We start from the raw sequence: 22397 nt of genomic DNA on the forward strand, positions 1-22397 counted from the left end.
GGGGCAAAAGCGCCCACCCCTCCAGCAGCATCCAGCCCTGACCTTTACGCACGACCCCTCCCAGTCTCCAGCGAATATCGCGTCCACGACTGTGTCCTGTGCATCCTGAGTGTCCTGTGCCGGACCCGTCTCCCCCAGAGCACCTCTGCTCTCAGAAGCTGAACCTAGAGCAGGGTCAGAGTGGCCCTGGCAGCCTCGGCACACGGTGCTCAGCACCCCCCCGACACACACTGGCTACCCTAGGGAGGGGGCCTGTCAGGTCCAGGTTTGGGTAGAGTGGGTCTGGTCAGGGCAGGCCCTGGGGCCCAGCTGGGCACCCCCTAGCAATGGTCACCGGGCCCAGCCTGGGGCCGTCCGGGCAGGTGGGGAGCGCTTGAGGAGAGGCCCTGCTTGGGAGGCCCTCGCAGACTGGGGAGGGGCTTGTGGAGAAGCGGCCAGTGCAGAGGAGGCTTCCGGGGAGGGGGCTAGTGTGGTCTGGGTCATTGGAGAGACCTACGTGTGGCTCTGGTTTGGGGTCCTGGGTCCTGGAGGCGATGATGGACGAGTGGGGGGACTGGAGTCTAGTTTGACCCCCAGGGTCCAGGTGCTGCTCCAGGCCGCCCCCCAGGCTGCCAGAGACCCCAGGCCCATCTCCCACAGCGTGCTGCATGGGGCCACTTGTGGTGCCCTTGTCCCTGAGGCGCCTCCCCTGTGAGCCTCTCTGGGACAGACCCTGTGGTGTGAGGGTTGAAGGTGTTGACCCCTTGCTGCCTTGCATCCCTGCCCTGCAGTGTGATGGGGTTCTTCTCCCTGGGGTGCCTGTGCCCCCAGCTCAGGGGAACGTCCTGGGCACCAGATGGGAAGAGTGTAGAGCGGGGGAGGGGTGGGCCGGGGGTGGGCCAGGCAGTGACGTCGGTGGACAAGGGCCTCATAAGCTGCGGCCTCCCTGTGGCTGCAGCAGGACCGGGCTGGACGGGAGTGCGCGAGACCGAGGGACGCTGCTCTCGGACAGGAGCAGGTTGGTGACTCATCTGGGGGCCGGGGCCACCGGGGATGTGCCCAGGTCTGTGATCTGAGGATGACCTTGACCTCCTAGAAAGGTTAGGGGGGAGTGGAGCTCCTGGGGAGGGGGCAGCAGGACCAGAGGCACAGTCAGGGTGGGGCTGGGGTCTGACCCCCGGGCCACGGGGCATAGAGGAGTCCTGCTCCCAGCACTGGCCTCCGTGTCCCTGGAAGGGGTCTCACCGGGTTTCTGGGGACAGGAGGGGTCTGGCTTCAGAATGTGAATCAGGAGGGCCAAGGACCTGGGGTGCCCAGAGAGCCCCTCCACAGCCCTGAGGACCCCCACAACCTTGGCTGCCCTGGGGGTGGCCGGGGCCCTGAGAGCCTGTGCTGCATGTCCCTTCTGCTGTCAGCAGAGGCGCAGAGGCCCTGAGGTCCCAACCCCGCTTCAGGGCTTCTCCCCGCCCCCTCGCTGGTAGGCCGGCTCTGGGGCCAGCAGAGGGGAGGCACGCTGGGGGTCCTGCTCAAACTGGAGTCCCAGTCCCTGCCTCGGTTTCCTCCCCAGACCCCCAGCCCTGACAGTGCCCACCGTAGTCTGGTCTAATGACAAGTGACCAGAGCAGCAACCAGGGCCCCTTGTTGTCCCATAGAGAACGTCCCAGGGCACGACGCAGAAACTGACTGGGCTGCCCTGTCTCAGGGGGGCAGGAGGGCAGCTGACCTCTCAATCCAGGAAGCTCCTGCCCAGGTGGACAGCAGGGCTGGTGGCTGCAGGCCTTGGGGCATGGGCTGAGCCTCCCTGCCCACAGGGCCACAGGTGAAGACGCTCTGGCTTCAAGGTCAGGAGGGGATGGACAGATGGATGGACAAATGGAGGAACCAACGGATGGCTGAGCAGCCTTTCTTCTTCCCACAGGCCACGCACCATGAGTGACTGTGTGCTCCCCTCCCTCGGGGTCGGCCTCTGGCTGTTGCTGGGGGCTGCCATGGGACTTGGCCAGGGTCAAGGTAAGGACACGGGCAGGGGGCTTCCTGGGACTGTGGACCCCACCAGACACCCACCTGCCCGCCCAGCCCTCCACCCCAGCTGACCCGCAGGGCGCTCCTGCTCGGGGCGGAGGCCCTGCAGTGGGACTGGCTTCCCTCTGTCCTGAGTCCCTGGCAGGGACAGGCGCTCTGCAAGCAGAGCCAGGAGGCAGGACGGCCCCTCTGCCCACAGCCCCACCCTCAGCTGTGGCTTGACCTTTGGCCTTGCAGTCCTTTCTTTCACTTGGGGCTTTTTTGTGTTTTCTATTTTGTTTTTTAACAGTTATCAACACACTGTGCATTTAATGTCCTCTTACATGTATGTTTTTTTAGAAAGTCATTCCACAAACACGTTTTCAAAGTGAAATTTTCAAACATTAGAATTTAGAGTAAAAAGTGACCCCCACCCCCAAGGGGAGCCCCAAGATGCTGGCTGCCACCATCGCCCCAGATCCCCGTACCCCTTGTGCGGTGCACCGCGTCCAGCAAGGGGTGCTTCGATCTGACCACTCCCTCCTGGGTGTCCTTTTGGGGTAACGAGCATTGCAGTGTCGTTTGTAACTCCCCGAACCCGAGGAGGAAGGCTGCTTAGACCGACTCTGGGAGGTGGCGTCCAAGGCTCCGGTCACTCAGGGAGCCTCCTCTGCCCTGCTGGCCGCATCCCTGGCGTGCGCCCGGCTCCCATGGGCGACGAGGGTGGGGGACCACGTTTCCTTGCCGGTTCAGCTGTGCTTCGTGGATGCGGCTCAAGCGGCCTCGCGAGGGCGGCAGGGGGCATCACGCAGCCACCAGCCTGGAGCCCAGGGTCTGCCAGCCCCCTCTTCCTGGTGGCCTGTCTTCCTGTTTTTGCTTTTGCAGGCAGGTTGGTGATGGCTGAGTGGGTGGGGCCCTGGGTCCTCAGGGTCACCCAGGGGGCTAAGCCACTAAGGGGCCTCACAGACCCTTGAGTCCAGACAGCACGAGGTCCCCCAGGCTCTGGGTGAGCTGGGGGGGCGGGGGGTGCAGGCTCCACGTCCAGGCTGCCCTTCCCCGAGGGCGGTGGGGGAGGAGCTCCTGGGTGGGTGCCTCCCACTGCCAGCCCCCCGGCTGTCTCCCCAGTGCCCCACCAAGGCCCCGACCTGTGGACCCAGAGGGCGGCCTGGAAAGCCTCCCCCAAGACGTGAGGGGCACAGCGAGACAGAGGCTCTTCATGAGCTGGGCTCCCTGCTCACAAGTGACTTTTCAAAGCCACCACCCCCGAGACATTCCTGCCTTTCAGCCCGTGCTCCAGGGAGCAGAGGCCCATCCGGAGACCGGCTCAGCTGCTTCCAGCTCTGAAGCCCTCATTGTGCCTCTGTGGGCTCCCGCCAGCCCTGTGCTTCCCCTGTGCTCCTGACTTCAGAGGGGCAGCCGGAAGAAGCCTGTCTCTCCCCGTTTTCCAAAAATAGCCACCCCCACCAACGAGCTCCCGGAAGCTTCCCCTGGAGGTCAGGCTGTGCCTGGGGCCCCAGGCCTCCACTGCCCCTTCCTCCTCCCAGGACGGCCAGGGCACCCACCCCAGCGCACCCACCAGAGTGCAGCCCCACACTCAGGGCTCTCCACACCCAGGGCGCCCACCCCAGGGCACCCTACCCTCATGGGCTGTGTAAACCAACCGTGACCTTGGCAGCTGCGATCTGCGGCCGCACAGCTGCTCCTCCCGCTGCCAGACTCAGGCAGGGGAACCCAGGTTGGGAGGCAGCTGCTGTGTTGGCGCAGCGCCTGCGTCTCCGGGGGCAGTTACTGCCGCTCCCAGATGCTGACCTGAGCCTCTCTCTAGGGGATGGGGGGACACCCCTAGGGGCAGGCGGGGGCCTCCTCAGAAGGAGCAGTCTCCCCTCCCTGGAGCTGCCAGGTGGCCCCAGTGCCTCAGAGCCCTCAGAAGCCGGGTCCCCCTTCAGCCCCAGGTGGGGCCTCCTCTTGCCTAGCCCCACCCAAGTGAGCCCTCAGTGGGGCCACAGCCTCCTCAGGTGGTCAGGGCGGGCCCCTCACACCTCTCCCAGCTCTCCACAGCTGGTTGGTGTGGGCCCCAGAGGTCATCCTGGCCACCCTGTCCTGTTTCCCCAGCAAGCGGCCGCCTGAAGCTGGTGGTGCTGCCTGAGGACCGGCTACAGATGACGTGGAGGGAGTCGGAGGGGCGCAGCCTTGGCTTCCTGGTGCGGGTGAAGCCCATGGCAGGTAGGACCTGCGCCTCCCCTCCGTGCGGACCACAGTGACAGCGGTCACCATAGGCGCTGCAGTGGCCGGCTCCTCTGTGAGTCTGCCCTCCCTCCTGTCCATCTGCCCTGCTAACTCGGGGAAATCATGGCAGGAGGACAGGTCCTAGGGAGTCCCCATAGCTGTGTCCCCACACCTGGCACACGCAGGGGCATTCGGTCAAGGACCCTCCTCCAGCTTAGAGCTGTCAGGACTCTGCCAGCGCAAGCGGCCCATGTCTTATAGGACGGTGGCAGAGACGCCTGGTGGCTCAGCACAGACCTCCAGACAGGGTGAGGGCTGCGAGTATTAAACCCTTTCCAAAACTGAGGTGTGACACCTGCAGGCGAGTCCCCAGTCACGGGCGTGTGGCTGCCGCGTTGGCCAGATGCACGATGCGAACCTGCGCTCAGTCCCTGCGGGGAGAGGCCCCGCCGGGCTCACTGGCGCTGCCCCGAGAAGACCCCCAGCCTGACCTGGCTGTGGTTTCCCTAGTATTTTAGCTAAGCCACCTTTGTTTATTTTTCCTGTCTTTTATATCGTTACTGATGTTTTGCGTGTGTATCTACTTACCCATCAACTGCTGAGAGAAGTATTTTAAATCCCCGGCGTGACTGCAGATACGCCTTCCTCGTGCGTCTCACTAATCGGTTTACGTGTCGAAGCTCTGTTATTAGGTGCATACAAATGTAGAACGGTCGTGCCTTCCTAGTAGACGGAACCTCTTCTGTGACAAAGTACTCCTCATTACCTCCCTGCGGCCATTTTTTTTTACGTTCTGCTTTCCGTAAGGTCAGTATTGCTCCACCAGGAAGCGTTTGCTCTGGATGCCGTGCTCCGTTCCTCTCCTTGACCTTCCTCCAGCCTTTCACTTCAGACGCTGCTTCTCAGAAGCACAGAATTGCTGTTGTTTTTATCCAGTGATACAGTCTTTCCCTTTTCGTCGAAACATTTCCCCGTTTACATTTAATGACATTTCTGATACATTTGGATTTAAATCTACTATCTTTCTATTTGTTTTGTTTTTGTTCCACTAGTTATAACTTCTTCCTCTCCTGTCTTCTTTGGAACTGAATTTTTCTAGAACAATTTTAAAACATGCGGAAGAAGAGAGTTCGGTGTGATGCAGCCTCGTGCGCCCGGGACTAAGCTCCAACAGCTGCCAGCACGCGGCGGGGCCGCGCTGTGCCTCTCTCCCAGCACCTTCCTTAGGTTGTGTTATCTTGAGCAAGTCCCAGACAGCATATACTTCTGCCTATAAATATTTCAGTATGTTTCTCTAAAAAGGAAGGGATGAAAAATAACTCCAGTACTGCTAGCATGCCTGAAAAATGAAAATACTTCAGGACTATCATTAAATATTCTGTTGTGTTAAAAATCATCCAGCCTGCCAGGTAAATGTCATTTACAATTGACTTCCTTGCACGGGGGTCCCCGCAGGGCCCTCGCACTGTGCCTCACACTGTACTGGTTCCCATGTCTCAGGTAATGTTCCGTCCAGAACAGTGTCCTCTCCCCTCCTTTTCCTCGGCACTTGTTTGTGGAAAAAAAAGATCATTCATCCTGGAGGACTTGCACGTCCTACGTCTTGCTGACGGCATCCCCGTGGTGCCTTTTAGATTGCTCCTGTCCCCCGTTCTGCCCCGTAGATTGGCAGTTAGGTCCTGGAGTTTGATCAGATCCGGGTTTGATTGTATTCTGTGGACAGGAATCGTTTGTGAGTGGTTCCTGTCCCACTGCGCCCTCACTGGAGGTGCACAGTGTCTGTTGCCTCTTTTCTCGTGTGGAGTTACCACGGATTGGCAGCTGTGAGAGGAGTGGGCACTTTCCGCATTCCGTGTCCCCTTTGCTCGTGTGGTGGACAGCGGCCGCAGCACCGCCCTCGGTTTATTAGCACGTAGCATCGTGACAGCTCCGTAGCTTTCCCCGCACAGACGCCGCACAGCGGTGCCTGCCCTGTCTCATGTGTGCTCCTCCGTAACCTACAGCAAATCTCATAAAGCATTTCCATTTTTTCAGTTGCTTGATTTGATGTTAATTCAGACCAGCTCGTGTATTTACCCCTTCGTTGCCCTTTGTTCCTTCCAGTGCCTCTCCTTCTGGGGCTGTCTTCTTTCTGCCTGAAACGTTTCCTTGAGTAAGGGTCTCCTGGCTGCAGGTTCTGTGTTTTGGGGGGATTTGTTTTTTTCCTAAATGTCTGTATTCCACCTTCGTTCTTGAAGGATGTCATTGCTGGGTATAGAATTTTGGTTGGAACTTCCCTTCAGCACCTTGAAGACTCCTTTTATTGTCTTTCGGCTCCTACCGTTTCTCTTGAGAATTCGGTTGCCAGCCCAGTTGCTGCCCCATTAGATGAGATGTCTTGCTTCCTTTTTTCCCTAATCCCTGCTTTTAAGACTTTTCCCTCTGCTGCAGTTTCCAGCACATTTAGTCTGGTGTGCGTGCGCGTGCGGGTCTCTCGTCTTGCTTCAGGCCCGTCGGACTGCCGGGACCCAGGTCTGACGCCCTGTAGCTCTGGAAACCTCCTTAGCTGATCTCCTCAAGCCATACTTGCTCCTGCTCTCCCCGTCTCCCCGTGGGCTACACGATGGGGGTCTTGTCTCTGCATCGGTGCCTCGTACGCCTTCTCCGGTGTTTTCAGTTCCTTTCTCTCTCCAGCCTTCCTTTTTGGTCTCACTCTGAAACGCCTTCCCCTGCTTACCCCCTCATTTGTCTGTAACAAGCTGTTCAGTCATTCTCAGAATTTCTAGCTTCAGCTTTTGTGTTTCTCCATTCTAGAATTCCCATTTGGAAATTTGCACTTGGTTTTTCCACTCCAGAATTTCTTTTTCATTGGTTTGTTTTCATAGTTTGATATCCAAATTCATAGGCTTGGTCATTTTGAAGTCTCGTAACTCCATTATCTGGGAAATCTGCGGGTCCCTTTCTCTTGTCTAAGGTTTCGTTTCTTTTAACTTTCAACCATGCCATCTTGCTCCCTTGTACACCTGGTTATTTGTTGTTGCAGACACTGTGAAAACCTATAGGAATAGTGTATGGCCTCGTATGACATTGTCTTCCTTCAGAAACAATTTGTGGTTGTTTCTGACAGATGACAACCTGGGTCATCTTCACTCCATCTTAGAAGTTAAGATTGTTTGAAGCTGGGGTCCAGTCCCTTCAAGACCCAATCTGTCCTCACGAATCCTAGCTCCTGGGTGTAGCTCTTCAGTGTCTCAACCCAAAGAATTGTGGGGGGGTGGGCATGGGCCAAGGATTCACACCCTCAGAGGGCCCCAGGCCCTTCTTGCCCCTTAAGCCTCCACGCCCGTCAAAGCCGCTGGCCTGGGTCTCTCTCCCAGACACCCTGTCTTCACCTGTTCAGGCTGCTCCAACAAGGGACTACAGGCTGCAGTTGCAACAAGTTGAATGACATTGGCTTCCCGCCGTCCAGGAGGCTGGACGTCCGAGGCCAGGGCGCCAGCGCGGCCGGGTTCTTGGAGGGCTCTCCTCCTGGTTCACAGACCGTGCTCTTCTCGCTCTCTCCTCGTGCGGCAGAAACAGCGAGGGAGCTCTAGGGGGGCCCCTCTTATCAGGGCGCTGGCCCCCTCGTGAGGGCTGTACCCTCATGACCTCGTCCCCTCCCGGGGGCCACCTCCTTGACGGGTCGCTTTGGGGGTTAGGATGTCAGCCTGTGAACCTGGGTGGATGCAAATGTTCAGTCCACAGCCCACCCTGGCATGCAAGCGGGCCGAGGGCAGGGATGGCCTCTTTGTTCCGGATCGCCACCCGGTTAGCGCGCTCGGCCTTCAAGGGATTCTGTGGAAAAACGCCACCTAGTTTCCCAACTCTCAGCAAGAGGGGGTGTTGCTGGCGCCAGAGCGGAAGCCCAGCCCGGACCTCGCGTGTCCTCCAGGTGCTGGCCCTGGCGGGTGGGGGCCCGGCTCCTCCAGCCATCGGCCTCTCTCCCTGTGCAGCCTCCATCGTCACAACTTCGTGGTGGCCCCAGGACTGTTGCGCTGGGGCATCTGGAGGGCTCATGGGTGCTCGCAGTGGGTAAATCCCTCCGGGGAGGCTTGGTAAAGGACACACTACTTTGCTGCTGCAGATGCATTCATCCTCAGTTTATTGCCCAGGAGTGCTGCTCCCTCTCATCAGGTCCTAGAGGGAGGAGCAAAGGCCTCTCCCCTTCCTCCCTCCTCTGCCCCGAGGGGAGGAGCTGGGGTGGGGGGAGCCCGGAGGACTTCACCACTCCCCGACAGGCACACACACGTGCACGCAGACTGTCCGGCTCGGCAGCCTTGACAGCTCTCCCCACCCCCACCCCAGGGGACCCAGAGCAGGAGGTGATGCTGACAACCAAGACCCCCAAGGCCACGGTGGGGGGCCTGAGCCCCTCCAAAGGCTACAGCGTGCAAATCTTCGAGCTCACGGGCTCAGGGAACACCCTGCTGGCTCGGAGGGAGTTTGTGAGTAAGTCCGTCCTCTGGGGGTGCACGTGTTTGCACAGAGAAGGGGGCTGAGCTGAGCCCTGGCAGCTCCTCTGGGCTGGGAGCCCCCGGGCCGCAGCTTGAGTCCTGGCAGCCGCCCAGGAGCCAGGACAAGCCCTTGCGGGGTGGGCTGTGGGTGCCGTCCCCAGGCCTCTGTTCCCTCCCTGGGCGGTGGGGTCCTGACAGACCCTCGCATCTCTCTGCAGTCGAAGATTTGAAGAGTAACTCCATGAGCAGGAGCGGCAGGAGGCCAGCGGGGGCAGCCCTGGAGCCCACCCCCTCCCACGTGGGGAGCCTAGACCTGGAACCCTGGTTGGCCTTGGCCCCAAGCCAAGATCTGCCCACATTTGGTGGGTCGAAGTTGGATGAGGGTAAGTCCCTGGGAGGACGGGTGGGCCAGCTTCTCGGGGTTTCTCTCCATGTGGCCAGGAAGTTCTTCCTCCCTCTGACCTCACGCTTTCTTGCTTTACTTAAGCTCACCTCCAGCCTCCTGGGTTCACTAGCCCACTGGGGCAGGCCATCTGCTGGAGGTGTCCCTGGGGCCTCAGTGCCTGGTCCCACCACCCTCACCCCCTTAGGTGTCCCCCAGCTTGGGTGTGGCAGGTGAGAGGTGATGCGGCTGTTACCCATCCCCCCAGGAGTGCCTGGAGAGGGGCAGCACCCACCCAGGAGCCCCACTGGAAAGGCCCCTGCTCAGCCCCCACCAGACCCGGAAGGGCAGAACCACGCCAGGGCCTCAGCTGGAGGGAGAGAGAAGCCAGGTAAGACAGCCAGGGTGCCGGCCTCCGCGGGACTGCGGGCAGGCAGGTGGCATTCCCATGAGGCCCTGCAGGCAGTGCTGTGCCTCCCCCTCCAGAACTGAGATGTCTCCGATTTTGTCTCCCCATCAGATTTGAAATGGAAGAAGGCACCTCCTTCCTTAGACAGGCACATTCCTCCTCAGGTGGGGACCCCCGGTGTCTCCCAGTGGACTTTGGGTCTGCCAGGATGGGCTCCCCTGCAGTGCAGCACCTTAAGGCCAGGGCCTGCCTCCCCGATTAGATGGGGGTCTCACCACACATACCTTACCCAGGAGCTCCAGGTGGGGTCTGACCTGACTCTGGGGCTCAGCCTGGAAGCACCATCTGCAAAACTCAGGGACCCCCAGGTCAAGAGGTGTGGCTTTGTGTCCAAGGAGCTCCTGGTCGTCAGGACAGGCCCCCACCCCAGACAGTGAGGCCTCAGCCCAGAGCTGGTAGAATGGACAGCCCCCAGCCCTGCCTGGAGCTGTCCACGGTGCTGACCCCGTCCACCTCGGCCGGCACCCCCTTGGGCAGCCTCTGCCAGCTGGACCTGGGTGTCGGCTGGGTGAGGAAGGTGGACCCCTGCATTGACATCCACACAGTGAACAGCACTGCCCAGGCTGATGGAGGCCAGAGGTGCCAGGGCAACTGGATGACCCACTAGCCATCTTTAGGGGGCTTGGAGGGGCTGAGATGATGGGCTGTGGTTCATGTGGGCTCTTCTGAGTCTGGAGAGACCTTAGGTCCTGTCCCCCAACACTCAGCTGCCCACCTCATTTGAGGCCAGATGCCCCTCCACCCACCGCAGAGAAGGAGCTCCCAGGGGCTGGAGACCGGCCCGGAGCTGTTCCAGGTCCTGTAGCTGCAACAGCCTTGCCCAGCACGTCACCTCCCTTCGCTCCCACCCTAGCTGGTGCCCGGTTCCGCTGCACACCCCCCATGCCCGCGGACATGATCTTCCTGGTGGATGGGTCCTGGAGTATCGGCCGCAGTCACTTCCAGCAGGTCAAAGACTTCCTGGCCAGTGTCATCGAGCCCTTTGAAATCGGGCCGGACAAAGTCCAAGTAGGTGGGTCTCAGCCCTGCCCTGTGGCCCACCCAGAGGTGGTCCTCGCAGTTCCCCACCAGCCCCAGCCCCTAGCACAGGCGACGCCTCGGAGAAGGAGTGAGAAGTGGGAGAGGAGATGCAGCCTCTGGGAGCTAAGACTAAGTTCCCCCACCAGCCAGGCAGGGAGGGCTCTCCACGTGCACCGGCAGGACAGCTGGTTTCCGGGGGGACACTGCTGTGTGGAAAATTGGGCTTTGCAAATGTGCCCTCCCTGGTGACCTGGCGAGGCTGTGTGCCAGCAGACCGCGCTGGACCTCCCCTTGCAGCCTGACAGTGCCACTGGGACCCTCCCCTCCCAGGCCTGACTCAGTACAGCGGAGCCCCCTGGACCGAGTGGGACTTGAACACCTTTGGCACCAAGGAGAAGGTCCTGGCGGCCGTCCACAGTCTCCGCTACAGAGGGGGAAACACGTTCACAGGTCTGCCTGGCCCGGCCCTGCCCTGGGGTCCGGGCGGGTCTTTGTCCTCAAGCCCCTCATGGGCTGGCAGTCACCCTCCCTTGCTCCCCTCCCAGATTTGGAAACGGGTGTGAACTGGGCTCAAGCTCTGTATTCATGCCTTCCCTAAGGGCAAGTCCACCCTCATTTATCTCTGGTGAACGTAGGTGCTGGGCAGTCCTGCTGAAACTGAGTGGCTCCTCTGATCGGCAGAGGTTCCTGGGGGGAGCCACCAGTGGTTTGCGGGTGGCCTGCTGAAAGCAGCCCCTCACTGTATCTCTTGGGCAGAACCCTCCCTGTCCCGGTCCTGGGGCCTCGCTGCTCTGGGACCGACGCCGGCTGGTCAAGCAGCAGGTGCAGGCACTGCTCCTGGACCTTGTGGTTCCCATGACAGAAGGAGAGGTGGTGTCCCTGCCCTCCAGGTCCCAGCAGCCTGGAGGGGCCAGGACTGACATGGGGCGAGGGGGCGAGCACGGGGACCACTGGCTGATGGAGACGCCGCAGACAGGCAAGGAGGGCACTTGGAGCCACCCCCACGTTGTTCTCACTGCACCCAAGGCCTGGCTCTGACCCACGTGCTGGAGCAGAACCTGAAGCCCGCAGCAGGTCTCCGTCCAGAGGTGGTCAAGCTGGTGATTCTGGTGACGGATGGCAAGTCCCAGGATGACGCCCGCACTGCTGGCCATGTCCTCAAGGGCCTGGGTGTTGACGTCTTTGCTGTGGGTGAGCAGCCCCCGGGCTCCATGGGAGTTTTCCCAGGAGGTGGCTTTGGGGTGTGGGTCTTGTGGCTTCTGAGCCTCAGCCTCGGCCTTGGGTCTTCAAATGGGGAGGGCGAGTCCCTGCCCTGAGGGCCTGATCCCTGGGCTCTGGGAAGGCAGCCCCAGAAGCTGGCCTGGGCAGCATGGCTGTTCCCGATGAGGCAGCCAGTTGGCAGCATCTTCTGTAGATGTCTCCGCACCCCACCCATCCACATGGGCCCCCCTCGCTGCACCGTAGGTGCCCAGCACCCCTCAGGGGCCTCATGCTACTCCCTTTACCGGTCAGTTGTTAACTCTATCCCTTGAGAAGGGAACTCCAGACTCGAGGGCGGGGATTCCTGGGAGCAGAGACCCTCCCCAGTGCCCCTGTGCTGGGCCCCCAGGAAAACACACTGACCTCCCTCCTGGCCCCAAACCCCACAGAGACCCCTGTGGGCATGGCGCAGCCTGCGAGGGGCCTTCAGGGTCGAGCCCACCTTTGCACTTGCCTCTCTCACCAGGACACTGCCGGGCGACCCCGTTCTGGGCCCTGTGGGGCCTGGGGTCTGTGGCTTGGGAAGGAGCCCTGGCCCACTGGATGGCCGGGCAGGGTCCAGCGATCCCACTGCCCCCCGGATAAGGGCGCTGAGTGGGCTCACCCCACCCCCACCCCGTGGCAGGTGTGAAGAACGCCGACGAGGCTGAGCTGAGGCTCCTGGCGTCCCCACCGCTGGACAGCACTGTCCACAGCGTGCAGGACTTTCCCCAGCTTTGCACGCTGGCTGGCCTGCTCAGCCGGCTGATCTGCCAGAAGATCCAGGGCAGGAGCCTGCGCAGGGGGTCCGGTGAGCGCGGGGGCTCAGGTGAGCGGGAGGGTGGTGACGCTGGGGCAGGGTCACCCCCACTGGCTGCAGCCGCCCGGGCCCTGCCAGGCTGCTTGGGGCAGAGGGACGGGGGACTGCAGCTCCAGTAAGGAACTCCCTGAGCCCTCCTGCTGGCTCTCCCATCTCTCACCACCCAGGGACAACTGCCCTTCCTGGAAGTGGCTGCCAGAGGGAGCAGGCAGAGCCACAGTGCCTGCTGCCCACTGGGGGCCTTGCCAATACCTCCCCTCCCACAGTTACACCAGCAGCAGCCACTCTGGCCCTGGACCCCCTTTCCACTCCCACCAGCCTGGTCCTGACCCAGGTGACCTCCTCCAGCGTCCACCTGTCCTGGACCCCAGCCCCACAGCCACCCCTCAAGTATCTGATTGTGTGGCAGCCTTCCAAGGGCGGCACCCCAAGGGAGGTGAGAGGTGGCCCTGCACAGACAGGGCTGGAGTGAGGCCCACACGTGACAAAGCCAATGTGGAGGAGGAAGGGGGGCTACCAAACTGGCTCCATGAGCCCCCAGATGGTGGGAGTGGGGTGAGTGCTCACGCCTGTGTCACGCCTGTGTCCAGGAGGAGCCAGGGACACAGCCCTGCAGGGAGCGAGGACTGACCCAGCCCTGCCCGAGCCTGCACCCCTGCACCCCTCCCTGCCCACCCACCGCGACTCCTGTTCTAGGTGGTGGTGGAGGGGCCCGCCTTGTCCACAGAGCTGCACAACCTGACCTCCAGCACAGAGTACCTGGTCTCCGTGCTCCCTGTCTACAAGGCCGGAGTCGGCGAGGGCCTGCAGGGCCTGGTGACCACAGGTGGGGAGGAACAGACCCGGGCTCAGCCGTGCCCCCTACCTACAGCCTCCCTCGGAGCCTGGCACCAGCAAGGGCGGTCTTAACCCCGGGGTGGGGGCACCACTCCCTGCTTGCTGCGTGACCGAGGCTGAGTCACTGTGCCTCTCTGACCCTCTGTCTCCTCTTCTGAGCACAAGTGATGTCGTTTTTGTCATCATCCCAACCACAGCTGGGACCCATCACTGTTGCTTCTCACACTGTTGGTGGAGCTTCCGCCCGGCCCGGTCTGCAGGCGCCCAGGGGACTGCCATGAGCCCCACCGCCCCCCACTTAGCAGCTTTACTGAGACACACAGCCCACAGCTCACCCGTTTAAAGTGTCCAAGTCAGTGGTTTTCCGTACATTCACAGCATTGTACTCATATCTCCACAGTCCCCTTTGACTTCCGTCACCTTAAACAGAAACCCTGCACCCTTCGTGGTCACCCTCGGTCCTCCCCCTCCCCCACAGCCCCTGTCAGCCCCTGAGCTGCTTTCTGTCGCTGGAGACTTGCCACGTCTGGGCCTTCCGAGGAAATGGGATCGTACAGTGTGTGGCGTTCAGTGTCTGGCTTCTCCCCGGCTGTCCAACCCCTAGAGGCCACAGCCCTCCTTCCCACCCTCAGGGCACGTGGCTTAACAGAAACCCACAAGGTGGCCTGTGTGCCCAGAGCTGGGAGCGGGAAGCTGGCCCGGTGCCAACTTGGGACAGGGACTTACAGCATCTGTGGGCACCCTGACCCCCACCCCCGGCTCTGCGTCTGCATCAAGACACACCTGGCCGGTGTTTCCTGAGCTCCTTTGTCCTGCTGGTTCATGGGTCTGCTTTCTGCCTCTCCCCCAGCGCCCCTGCCCCCACCCCGGGCGCTGACCCTTGCTGCAGTGACGCCCAGAACCGTCCGCCTCGCCTGGCAGCCCTCGGCTGGGGCCGCCCAGTACCTGGTGCGCTGCTCGCCCGCCTCCCCCAAGGGTGAGGAGGCGGCGAGAGAGGTGCGAGGCAGAGGGGCTGGGGAGGAGGGAGAGCGGGGCTGGGCAGCCGGGTTGGGGGAGCACAGGGAGGGCCAGCCTGAGTCCCCGTCCCTGCAGGTGCAGGTGGGGGAGCCGGAGGTGCTTCTGGACGGCCTGGACCCGGGCAGGGACTATGACATCTGGGTGCAGAGCCTGCGAGGGGCAGAGACCAGTGAGGCCCAGGGCATCCGCGCCAGGACTCGTGAGTGCCCCGCCCCCGCAGGCTGAGGCCGCGTTCTGGTTCCCCACCCCTGAACCTTCCGCGGGGTGGGGTCCCCCAAGGCCTCTGGTAGCCCCAGCAGCCCTGGCCATCTCCCGCCATTCCCCATATGCCTGGGGAGGTCCCTGAGGCCTCACGTGCTCTGCAGCCACCCTGGGCGCCCCCAGACGCCTGGACTTCTCGGATGTGAGCCACGACTCGGCCCGCGTGTCCTGGGAAGGCATCCAGAGACCTGTGCGCCTGTTCAGGGTCAGCTATGTCTCCAGCAAGGGTGGCCACTCAGGACAGGTGAGAGTGGGCCCTGCTGGGAGCCTGATGTCCTGCAGTGCCGGGGGTGGGGGATGACGTGCCCATGGGGGCCCAGTGCCCCCAGCCTCCCCGCCCCCCACCTTGCATTCAGGGTCAGTGGGTGTGGCTGCACCTCCGCAGGCCCAGCCTCGGCCCAGGGCAGGGGGCATGGGGGCAGGGTGACACCACCCGGCTCTGGTGGGCCTCAGCCTTGGAGGGAGGGTGGGGACAGGCGTGAAGCAAGGAATCGTACAGATACTTGCAGGTGACAGCTGCGACAGGCGTGCGGGGGCGCATGGCGTCGTGAGAGCTGAAAATGCCAGCTTGTGGGGCTGAGAGTGGGCTGGCAGGTGGCCACGTGGCAGTCCAGGCCAGCAGGTCCCAGGCCTGGGTCTCCCTCTGGCAGGGGCTGCCCCGCCCCAGCTGCCCATGTCCCTAACCCCTTGCAGACGGAGGTCCCTGGGAACGCCACCTGGGCCACTCTGGGCCCCCTCTCCTCCTCCACCACCTACACAGTCCGTGTCACCTGCCTCTACCCCAGGGGCAGCTCCTCCACACTGACCAGCCACCTGACCACACGTGAGTGGCAGAGGTGGGGATGGGGTCTCCAGGCCACCTCCCTCCACTTCCACAGACATTTCAAATCAACACTTATGCTTGGTGTCTGCTCTGCGTAGGGCTGAGCCAGGTACCCTGACGGGTGCGACTGTCGGGTGCAGGGTCCCCAGGGCACCTCCGGGGAGCAGGGCCAGTGCCCACCTGGCAGCCTGTCCTGGGAAAGGGGGACGTGGGCACGGCCTCGTGGGGACAGGCGGCCTCCCTTGCCTCCTCCCTCTTCCAGGGAAAGTCCCCAGCCCGAGCCAGCTGTCGGTGACCAAGCTCCCTGGGGACAAAGTCCGGCTGGAGTGGGCGGCCGCAGCGGCATCTGGCGTGCTGGTCTACCAGATCAAGTGGACGCCCCTGGGAGATGGGAAGGCCCATGAGGTGTGGGGGGAAACCCTCCCCCACCAGCTCAGACCCCAGTGCTGCACCCGTGGGACATCTGCCCGCCCCTGGCCTGTGGGCCAGGCCCCAATGTGAGGACCAGTCCCCCAGGGTGGACCCCTGGTCTCTCCTCTCCACAGATCTCTGTCCCAGGGAACCTGGCCACGGCCGTCCTGCCTGGCCTGGGGAGGCACTTGGAGTATGAGATCACCCTCCTGGCCTACTACAGGGACGGGGCCCACAGCGACCCTGTGTCCCTCCGCTACAGCCCCCGTAAGTGACCCCTGCTCTGCTGAGATCCCCTGCCCTGTGGGCCCACGACCGCCGACAGGCAGTTCCCCAGTCCCTGATCCTGTGGCCTTACTGAGCCCTCCAGACAGCCATACCTGGAGTGGCCGAGGGTCCAAGTCACCAGAGGTGACGCAGGGCCCAAGACAGTCCCAGAGCTGGCGTGGTGGCCCTGCCTGTGCCAAGGCCACGGGGCAGCATGGTGTGGCTGGCATGGCAGGGGCTGTGGAGTGGGAGGGTGGTGGGTGAGGTGTAGAGCAGTGGGGAGCATGTTGCCGTCTGAGGCCCCACCCTGTGCTCTCCCCTAGTCAGCCAGAGCCCGCCCTCTGACCTGGCCCTGGCCTCTGAGTCGCCCAACAGCCTGCGAGTCAGCTGGACGCCCCCGAGCAGCCACGTCCTCCACTACCGGCTCACCTACACACTAGCCTCAGGCTCAGGACCAGAGAAATCGGTGGGTCTGGGTAGAGCCCAGAAGCCGATGCCCCCACGGGCCCCCAGGTCCTGGGCCATGGGGGAGACACATCCCACCCTCTCTGTTGAGGGGCCACCCTCCCATGGCAGGACACACAGACGGGGAGCCGAGATGCCCAAATGAGCAAAGTCGCTCGGGAGGGGCAGCTCGGGTGACCGTGACCACCCCCCAGATCTCTGTTCCAGGACCCAGGAGCCAGGTGACGCTCCCCAACCTGCTGGCAGCCACCAAGTACAGGGTCCTGGTCTCAGCCATCTATAGAGCCGGGGAGAGTGTGGCAGTGTCTGCCATGGGCTGGACAGGTGGGTGGGCACCAAGACCCCAGGCCCTGGCAGACCCCAGCCAGGCCTGAGACCCTGGCAGGCCCCCAGGAGCCCGAACCCACAGGGCCACTCAGCAGGACACATGGGCCTATCTCTCCCCGCACACAGGCCGGCGCTGCAGAGCTTAGGGGAGGAGAGTCAGGGTTTTCACGCAAGACCCTGCCCACAAGTAGAATGCCAACGCCAACCCCAGGGCTGAGGTCACAACGGGCCAACCGGCCGCCCCCGAGGGGCCTCAGCTGCAGCCTGGCCTACAGATGCCCGAAGCTGGGGACAGGCCGGAGTTCCCCTGGATCTGTGTCCAGGAGGAGTGGGGCAGACGCCCAGCCTCAGACTGGCCGCAGCGGAGCCCAGGGCCCTCGGTGTTATAGGTCATCCCTGGGGTCCTGCCACTCATGGGCCAGGACCCAGCTGAGAGGGACCTTGGCTTTTGTTTTGTTGTTCATGCTGGTTTTCCTAGACAATCAGACCCTCAGAGCAGAGGATCCTCACAGGCCGGCGGATCAGCCTGACCGCCCCAGCTTCCCTCTGAGTCTCCTGCGTGTGGTCGCCTAGCTTTGGCTTGAATGCCTCTGGGGATGGGGGCCTCACTACCCAGAGGACAGCTGTCAAGGCTCAGCACCCTTCCTGTCCAAGGGCAGAGCTGCTTCCCGCTCCGAGGGCCCCGGTCCCTGCCCTCACTTGCCCACGAACCTTCCGAGCGCCCAAGTGGTGCCTGCCAGTGGAGCAAGCCAGCTAGCCACGCCAGCCCCAGGGCAGCGGTGCACGGTCGGCACGTCCGCACACCCCGGCATCTCTCTGGCCCTGCCGCGTGGGGCACATCAGGGTGGCTGGTCCTCTCCCGGGGTTCAGTGCCCTGTGGGAGTGCCCCAGCCAGGTGCTGTCTCCCGGGAGTAGAACCTGACACAGCAGGACCCATCTCTGTCCCTTCCCGGTCCCTGAGCTGTGGGACAGCAGGCCTGCAAGTGGGTGCCGACAGGGAACAGCTCCAACCACCTGCAGCCAGAGGCAGGGCGCCCAGCCACAAGGGGCCCCTCCCCAGGTGGAGGCCGAGGCCCCGGTCCACTGACCCTGACTACTGCCCCTCTCAGCAGCCTGCCCAGCCCTCCACCCTGACGGCTCCCTCCCAGGTAGGTCCTGCCCTTTTCGATGGCTGCTCTCCAGCCCCCACCCGTTCCTCCTCCCCCGGGTCCTTGTTGGGGAGGATGGCCTGGGAGAGGGGCTGTGGGGACATGAGAGGGCGGCAGGCAGGTGGGGCTGACACCTTTCCAGGAAGGCCCCTTGAGGTTGGCTGGTGCCTTTATTCCTGCTTCACAGTAGAGGCGACTGGGGCCTGTCCGGGGTCACTTGTCCAAGGTCACAGCCTGGATGTGGAGGGCAGAGGCCACGCTCGGGGCTCCAGATCCAGGGTGGCCTCCGTGAGCCTCTGAGGACCAGGGGCTTGGTGGGGCGAGGGGCGAAGCCTGGGGTCACAGGCCCTCCCCAGAGAGAGGGCTGACGTGTGCGCCCCTGCGCCGTCAGGGAGATTGGCTTGGGGCAAGGGTGGGCTGCAGGGAGGGCGGCCCAGCTCGAGGGCTGCATCTCCCGCGGGACCTCCAGCGAGCAACAGGGCTGCAGCTGCTCAGACTGGGCCTCAGGGCAGGGCCTGCTCGTGGCTGGGCGGCAGGGTAGGTGAGGTCGTCCACTCCTGCCTGCTCAGGGCCTTGGCCGCTGAGCCAGTAACAGGAGATTTCATGTCGCCAAAGTCATGGCCACTTTGACCCGCTAAGTCGCAGTGGGTGCTGGACTTTGCTCTGCTGTGGCTGTGACTTTGCAGGGTTGAGGGGGTCCGGACACTGAGGGTTGTGGGGAGGCCGAGGCCGGGGCAACCTAAGGGGCAGGACGGTGCTGCCTGCGTGTCCTTCCCCAGGTCAGGGTGGAGAGGGTGGGAGACCAGGCCCCTGAGGCCCCTACCGCCCCCCGCCCCGCACCGGAGGGCCCCTCTGCTCCCTCGCATCTTCCTCTTGCTGCTGCTCCCACTGTCTCCTCTCACCCACACCTGGGCTTTTGCCTCCGGCCCCCCAACTCCCTGTCTCTGACTGTCCCTCGGGACCACCGGCTCCCCCAGGCTTTGACCTGATGGCAGCCTTCGGCCTAGTGGAGAAGGAATACGCCTCCATCCGCGGTCTGGCCATGGAGCCCTCGGCGTTTGGCCCGACCAGGACCTTCACGCTCTTCAAGGACGCTCAGCTGATTCGCCGGGCCAGGTTGGGCGGCGGAGGGGGGGGGGGGCTGTGACTGGAGCAGCTTGGGAGGGCACCCTCCTGGGGGTTTGTGGGAGAGGGGGCCCCAGGCCCAGCAGCTCCACCCCCAGAGCCAGCCAGGCAGACTCCCCTGGCACAGGGGCTCCAGGAACCTGAGTCCCACAAATGAGTAAATCTCACGTGGGCAGAATGAGGCCACGGGGGTCCTTTTCCCCATGTGGCCCGGGGATTGATCAGACCTGCAGACTTCTGGGCGGGGGCCACCAGCTCTGTCTCTTGTGAGACCTCCTACCTCCCATGTGCTTTAGTTTGATTCCACAAATCTGCGAATAGTCTGAGTCACTGTGCTCACTGACGAACCACCAGAAAGGCTTGTTTGACGACCCCGCATCTAAGAACCATCCCACTTTGTGTACAGAGAGACGTCTTTAATCACAGATTGGAACTTCCACTTGCACAGCATAATTTTTCCCTAAGTTAAGATGTTTGAAGTTGCAAAGGTAAATCACATGCTTTAAAATAGAAATTTGAAAAATGAGAAACATGTATGTTTACAGAGCCCACCCCACACGACTTAGACTCAGGGCGGTTCATGTAGCCGGCTTTCTCCCCACGGACTCGGCGTGACACAGTGTGGCAGGTGTGGCCCAGGCTGGCGTCCTGTTCCTTTGCCAGAGCTTTACTGCGAATGTTCCCCACGATCTGCTCCCGTTCTGATTTCCTTTTAGGCTGGTTTGCAAGATTTACTTTTTATGCAGGGGCCTAAGGCCTGTCTCTTCCTCGGTTGCCCCTCCTCCCTCCCAAGCCTTAGTCCGGGTTCTTTGCTCGGGTGGGTCGCTCTGATTGCCAGGAACCCTGAGGTTTTGCTTCTGCTGCCTCTGCCCCTGGCCTGGCTCCACCCTCGCAGCAGACCCTGTGCGCTTGTTAAACGCTGCAGAGACTCTCCACAATCGTCCCTCTCCTGTGAGTGGGGGTCTCCCAGGGCCTCACAGTGCTCATGGGTGCTTCCTGTTTGTCCTTGCGGAGTTCACAGCCCCAGAGGTGGGCGCTGACGGTCCTGCAGGTGTGTCACCCAGCACAGGTGTGGTCACCCCCTCCAGGTGTGTCACCCCGCACAGGAGTACCCCCATCACGATACCTGCCACGAATGCAACCTGGGGCTGCTAAGAGTAGGAGGGTCCCTCCCTGGGTCAGGAAGGCTCCCCAGGAGGTGGCAGAGGGTAGGAGCCACTAGGGAGAGAATGGGGGAGGGGAGGGCACTCGGGTAAAACAGCAACATGTGCCAAGGCCCTGGGGTCTGTTTGCTTAAAAAATTTCAAGATCGCATCTGGGCTGGGTTTTGCAGGCTCTTAATTATCCCAGGAGCAAAGCAGGGAGGCTGTAGGCCTTTAGGAACAATTTTATTGTGTACTCCAATGACCCGGGGGGCGCATGGCACCAGCACAGACCCCCACCACTCACCCAGTGAGCTGCTCTCGAGGGCTTGTGTGCTCCAGACCCCCGGGAGACAGGCTCAGAGACCTCTGGCTCCAGACCCCTTGACCTGCACCTGCCCCACCCACTGAAGGACAGATTGTCGTGGATGCTGGCTGTGGTGGGACGGCCTCCCGTCCCTCCTGGGGCTCGGGGCTCAGGGCTGCGTGATACCCCAGGGGTCCCAGCAGCCCCGGGAGGGGAGCTCTGACCCTTGTGCTCCCCGTGTTACTCCCGGGGAAGCGGAGGCAGGAGAGGCCCAGCCTGGCCCTGAGGACCCCCTGGGCAGTCCCGAGGGTCCGGCCTCCTCTCGGGCCTGCAGCCGCCCCCCCTGTGCCCCGACAGTGACATCCACCCGGCCGCCCTCCCCCCGGAGCACACGGTGGTCTTCCTCCTGCGCCTGCTCCCCGAGACGCCCCGAGAGGCCTTCGCGCTGTGGCAGGTGGCGGCCGAGGACTTCCAGCCCGTCCTGGGGGTCCTGCTGGATGGTCAGTTGGGAGGGGGGGCAGTGGACCCAGGTTGCCCCAGAAGGCGGGGGCTGCTTCCGCAGCGTGGCCTCTGAGGTTTGGGGCATGTGAGGCTTTGCATGCCCTTTGTGGGGCTGTAACCCCCTCACCCTGTTCCACTCTGGGCAGGCCTGGAAGGGTCCCCCCACCTTCCACCCAGGGGTCTCACGTGTTCTTTGCCCCTCCTCAGCCGGCAGAAAGTCGCTGACCTACTTCAACCGTGACCCCAGGGCCACCTTGCAGGAGGTCACCTTCGACCTGCCCGAAGTGAGAAGAATATTCTTTGGGAGCTTCCACAAGGTCCTGGAAGTTCCCAGAAGAACCACAGCACGTCCCTCCCTGGCCTAAGACCCTCTCGGCTCCCACGTTCTGGGACAGACCCCCCCCCAATGGCTCTGCAGGACACAGGCTGCCCCTGTCACCATGGCTCATCCAGAATGATAGAACTTTCCTTGAGAGCCTCTGTCCCTGCACTCCACTCTACCCTGGACATCCTCACCTTAATTGGGGTCAGAGAGCATCCACTCCTCTTCCTGGGTCCCTTGAGTCCCTGGGAGGGGCCTGTGGCAGGTGTCATTTGGTCCATTTTACAGAGGGGAAACTGAGGCCCAGCAAGGGGGTCCCACAAGACTTGCGGTGCAGTCAGGATCCTGACCCTAGGCCCCAGGATGGTCATGTCCCTCCTCCCAGCCATGGCCCTGGCCTTGTGGGCACGGAGGGGAGCCTGTCCTGCTGGGGTGGTGGGGGACCTACCGTGGTATCTCCCAGGTGCATGTGGCCGTGGGCCACTCGAAGGTCAGGCTCTACGTGGACTGCCGGAAGGTGGCTGAGAGGCCCATCGGGGAGGCCGGCAGCCTGCCCGCTGCTGGCTTCGTCACGCTGGGGAGGCTGGCCAAGGCCAGGGGACCCCGGAGTAGCTCGGCCTCGGTGAGCCTGGGCCCCGTCCTGCCGAGCCGAGTCAGCCAGGGGGCCAGGGAGCCCCTTCCACTCACTGTCCGGCTGACCCTGCCCTTTCTCTCTCCGTAGTTCCAGCTCCAGTTGCTGCAGATTGTGTGCAGCGACTCCTGGGCGGAGGAGGACAGGTGCTGCGAGCTCCCAGCTTCGGTAGGTGAGAAAGTGGCCACTGAGGACAAAAAAGTCT

At 62.6% G+C, this 22397-nt stretch overlaps 1 protein-coding gene across 5 annotated transcripts in view; it reads left to right on the forward strand.

Annotated features, from left to right (window-relative positions):
• The first annotated feature begins 926 nt into the window (after positions 1–926).
• Positions 927–22397, forward strand: part of COL20A1 (collagen type XX alpha 1 chain) — a 28514-nt gene continuing 7043 nt past the window's right edge. For 3 of the 5 annotated variants that reach the window (XM_074347635.1, XM_074347636.1, XM_074347640.1), the window contains exons 1-26: positions 927–997; positions 1898–1989; positions 4093–4203; positions 8530–8673; positions 8897–9061; positions 9329–9451; positions 10383–10541; positions 10880–10999; positions 11576–11740; positions 12435–12617; positions 12875–13044; positions 13305–13434; positions 14296–14441; positions 14538–14661; positions 14828–14967; positions 15417–15546; positions 15809–15951; positions 16092–16224; positions 16548–16690; positions 16884–17013; positions 18129–18164; positions 19142–19280; positions 21096–21238; positions 21447–21556; positions 22025–22183; positions 22283–22360. In XM_074347635.1, coding sequence (XP_074203736.1) covers positions 1908–1989; positions 4093–4203; positions 8530–8673; positions 8897–9061; positions 9329–9451; positions 10383–10541; positions 10880–10999; positions 11576–11740; positions 12435–12617; positions 12875–13044; positions 13305–13434; positions 14296–14441; positions 14538–14661; positions 14828–14967; positions 15417–15546; positions 15809–15951; positions 16092–16224; positions 16548–16690; positions 16884–17013; positions 18129–18164; positions 19142–19280; positions 21096–21238; positions 21447–21556; positions 22025–22183; positions 22283–22360 — 3306 coding nt within the window. In that variant the 5' untranslated portion in view covers positions 927–997; positions 1898–1907. Of the gene's footprint in view, positions 998–1897; positions 1990–3057; positions 3933–4092; positions 4204–8529; positions 8674–8896; positions 9062–9328; positions 9452–10382; positions 10542–10879; positions 11000–11575; positions 11741–12434; positions 12618–12874; positions 13045–13304; positions 13435–14295; positions 14442–14537; positions 14662–14827; positions 14968–15416; positions 15547–15808; positions 15952–16091; positions 16225–16547; positions 16691–16883; positions 17014–18128; positions 18165–19141; positions 19281–21095; positions 21239–21446; positions 21557–22024; positions 22184–22282; positions 22361–22397 lie in introns of those variants that run through there. The other 2 variants (XM_074347637.1, XM_074347638.1) reach the window with 2 other exon arrangements.

Source organism: Camelus bactrianus, chromosome 19, assembly GCF_048773025.1.
Source record: "Camelus bactrianus isolate YW-2024 breed Bactrian camel chromosome 19, ASM4877302v1, whole genome shotgun sequence".
NCBI classification, from domain to species: Eukaryota; Metazoa; Chordata; class Mammalia; order Artiodactyla; family Camelidae; genus Camelus; species Camelus bactrianus.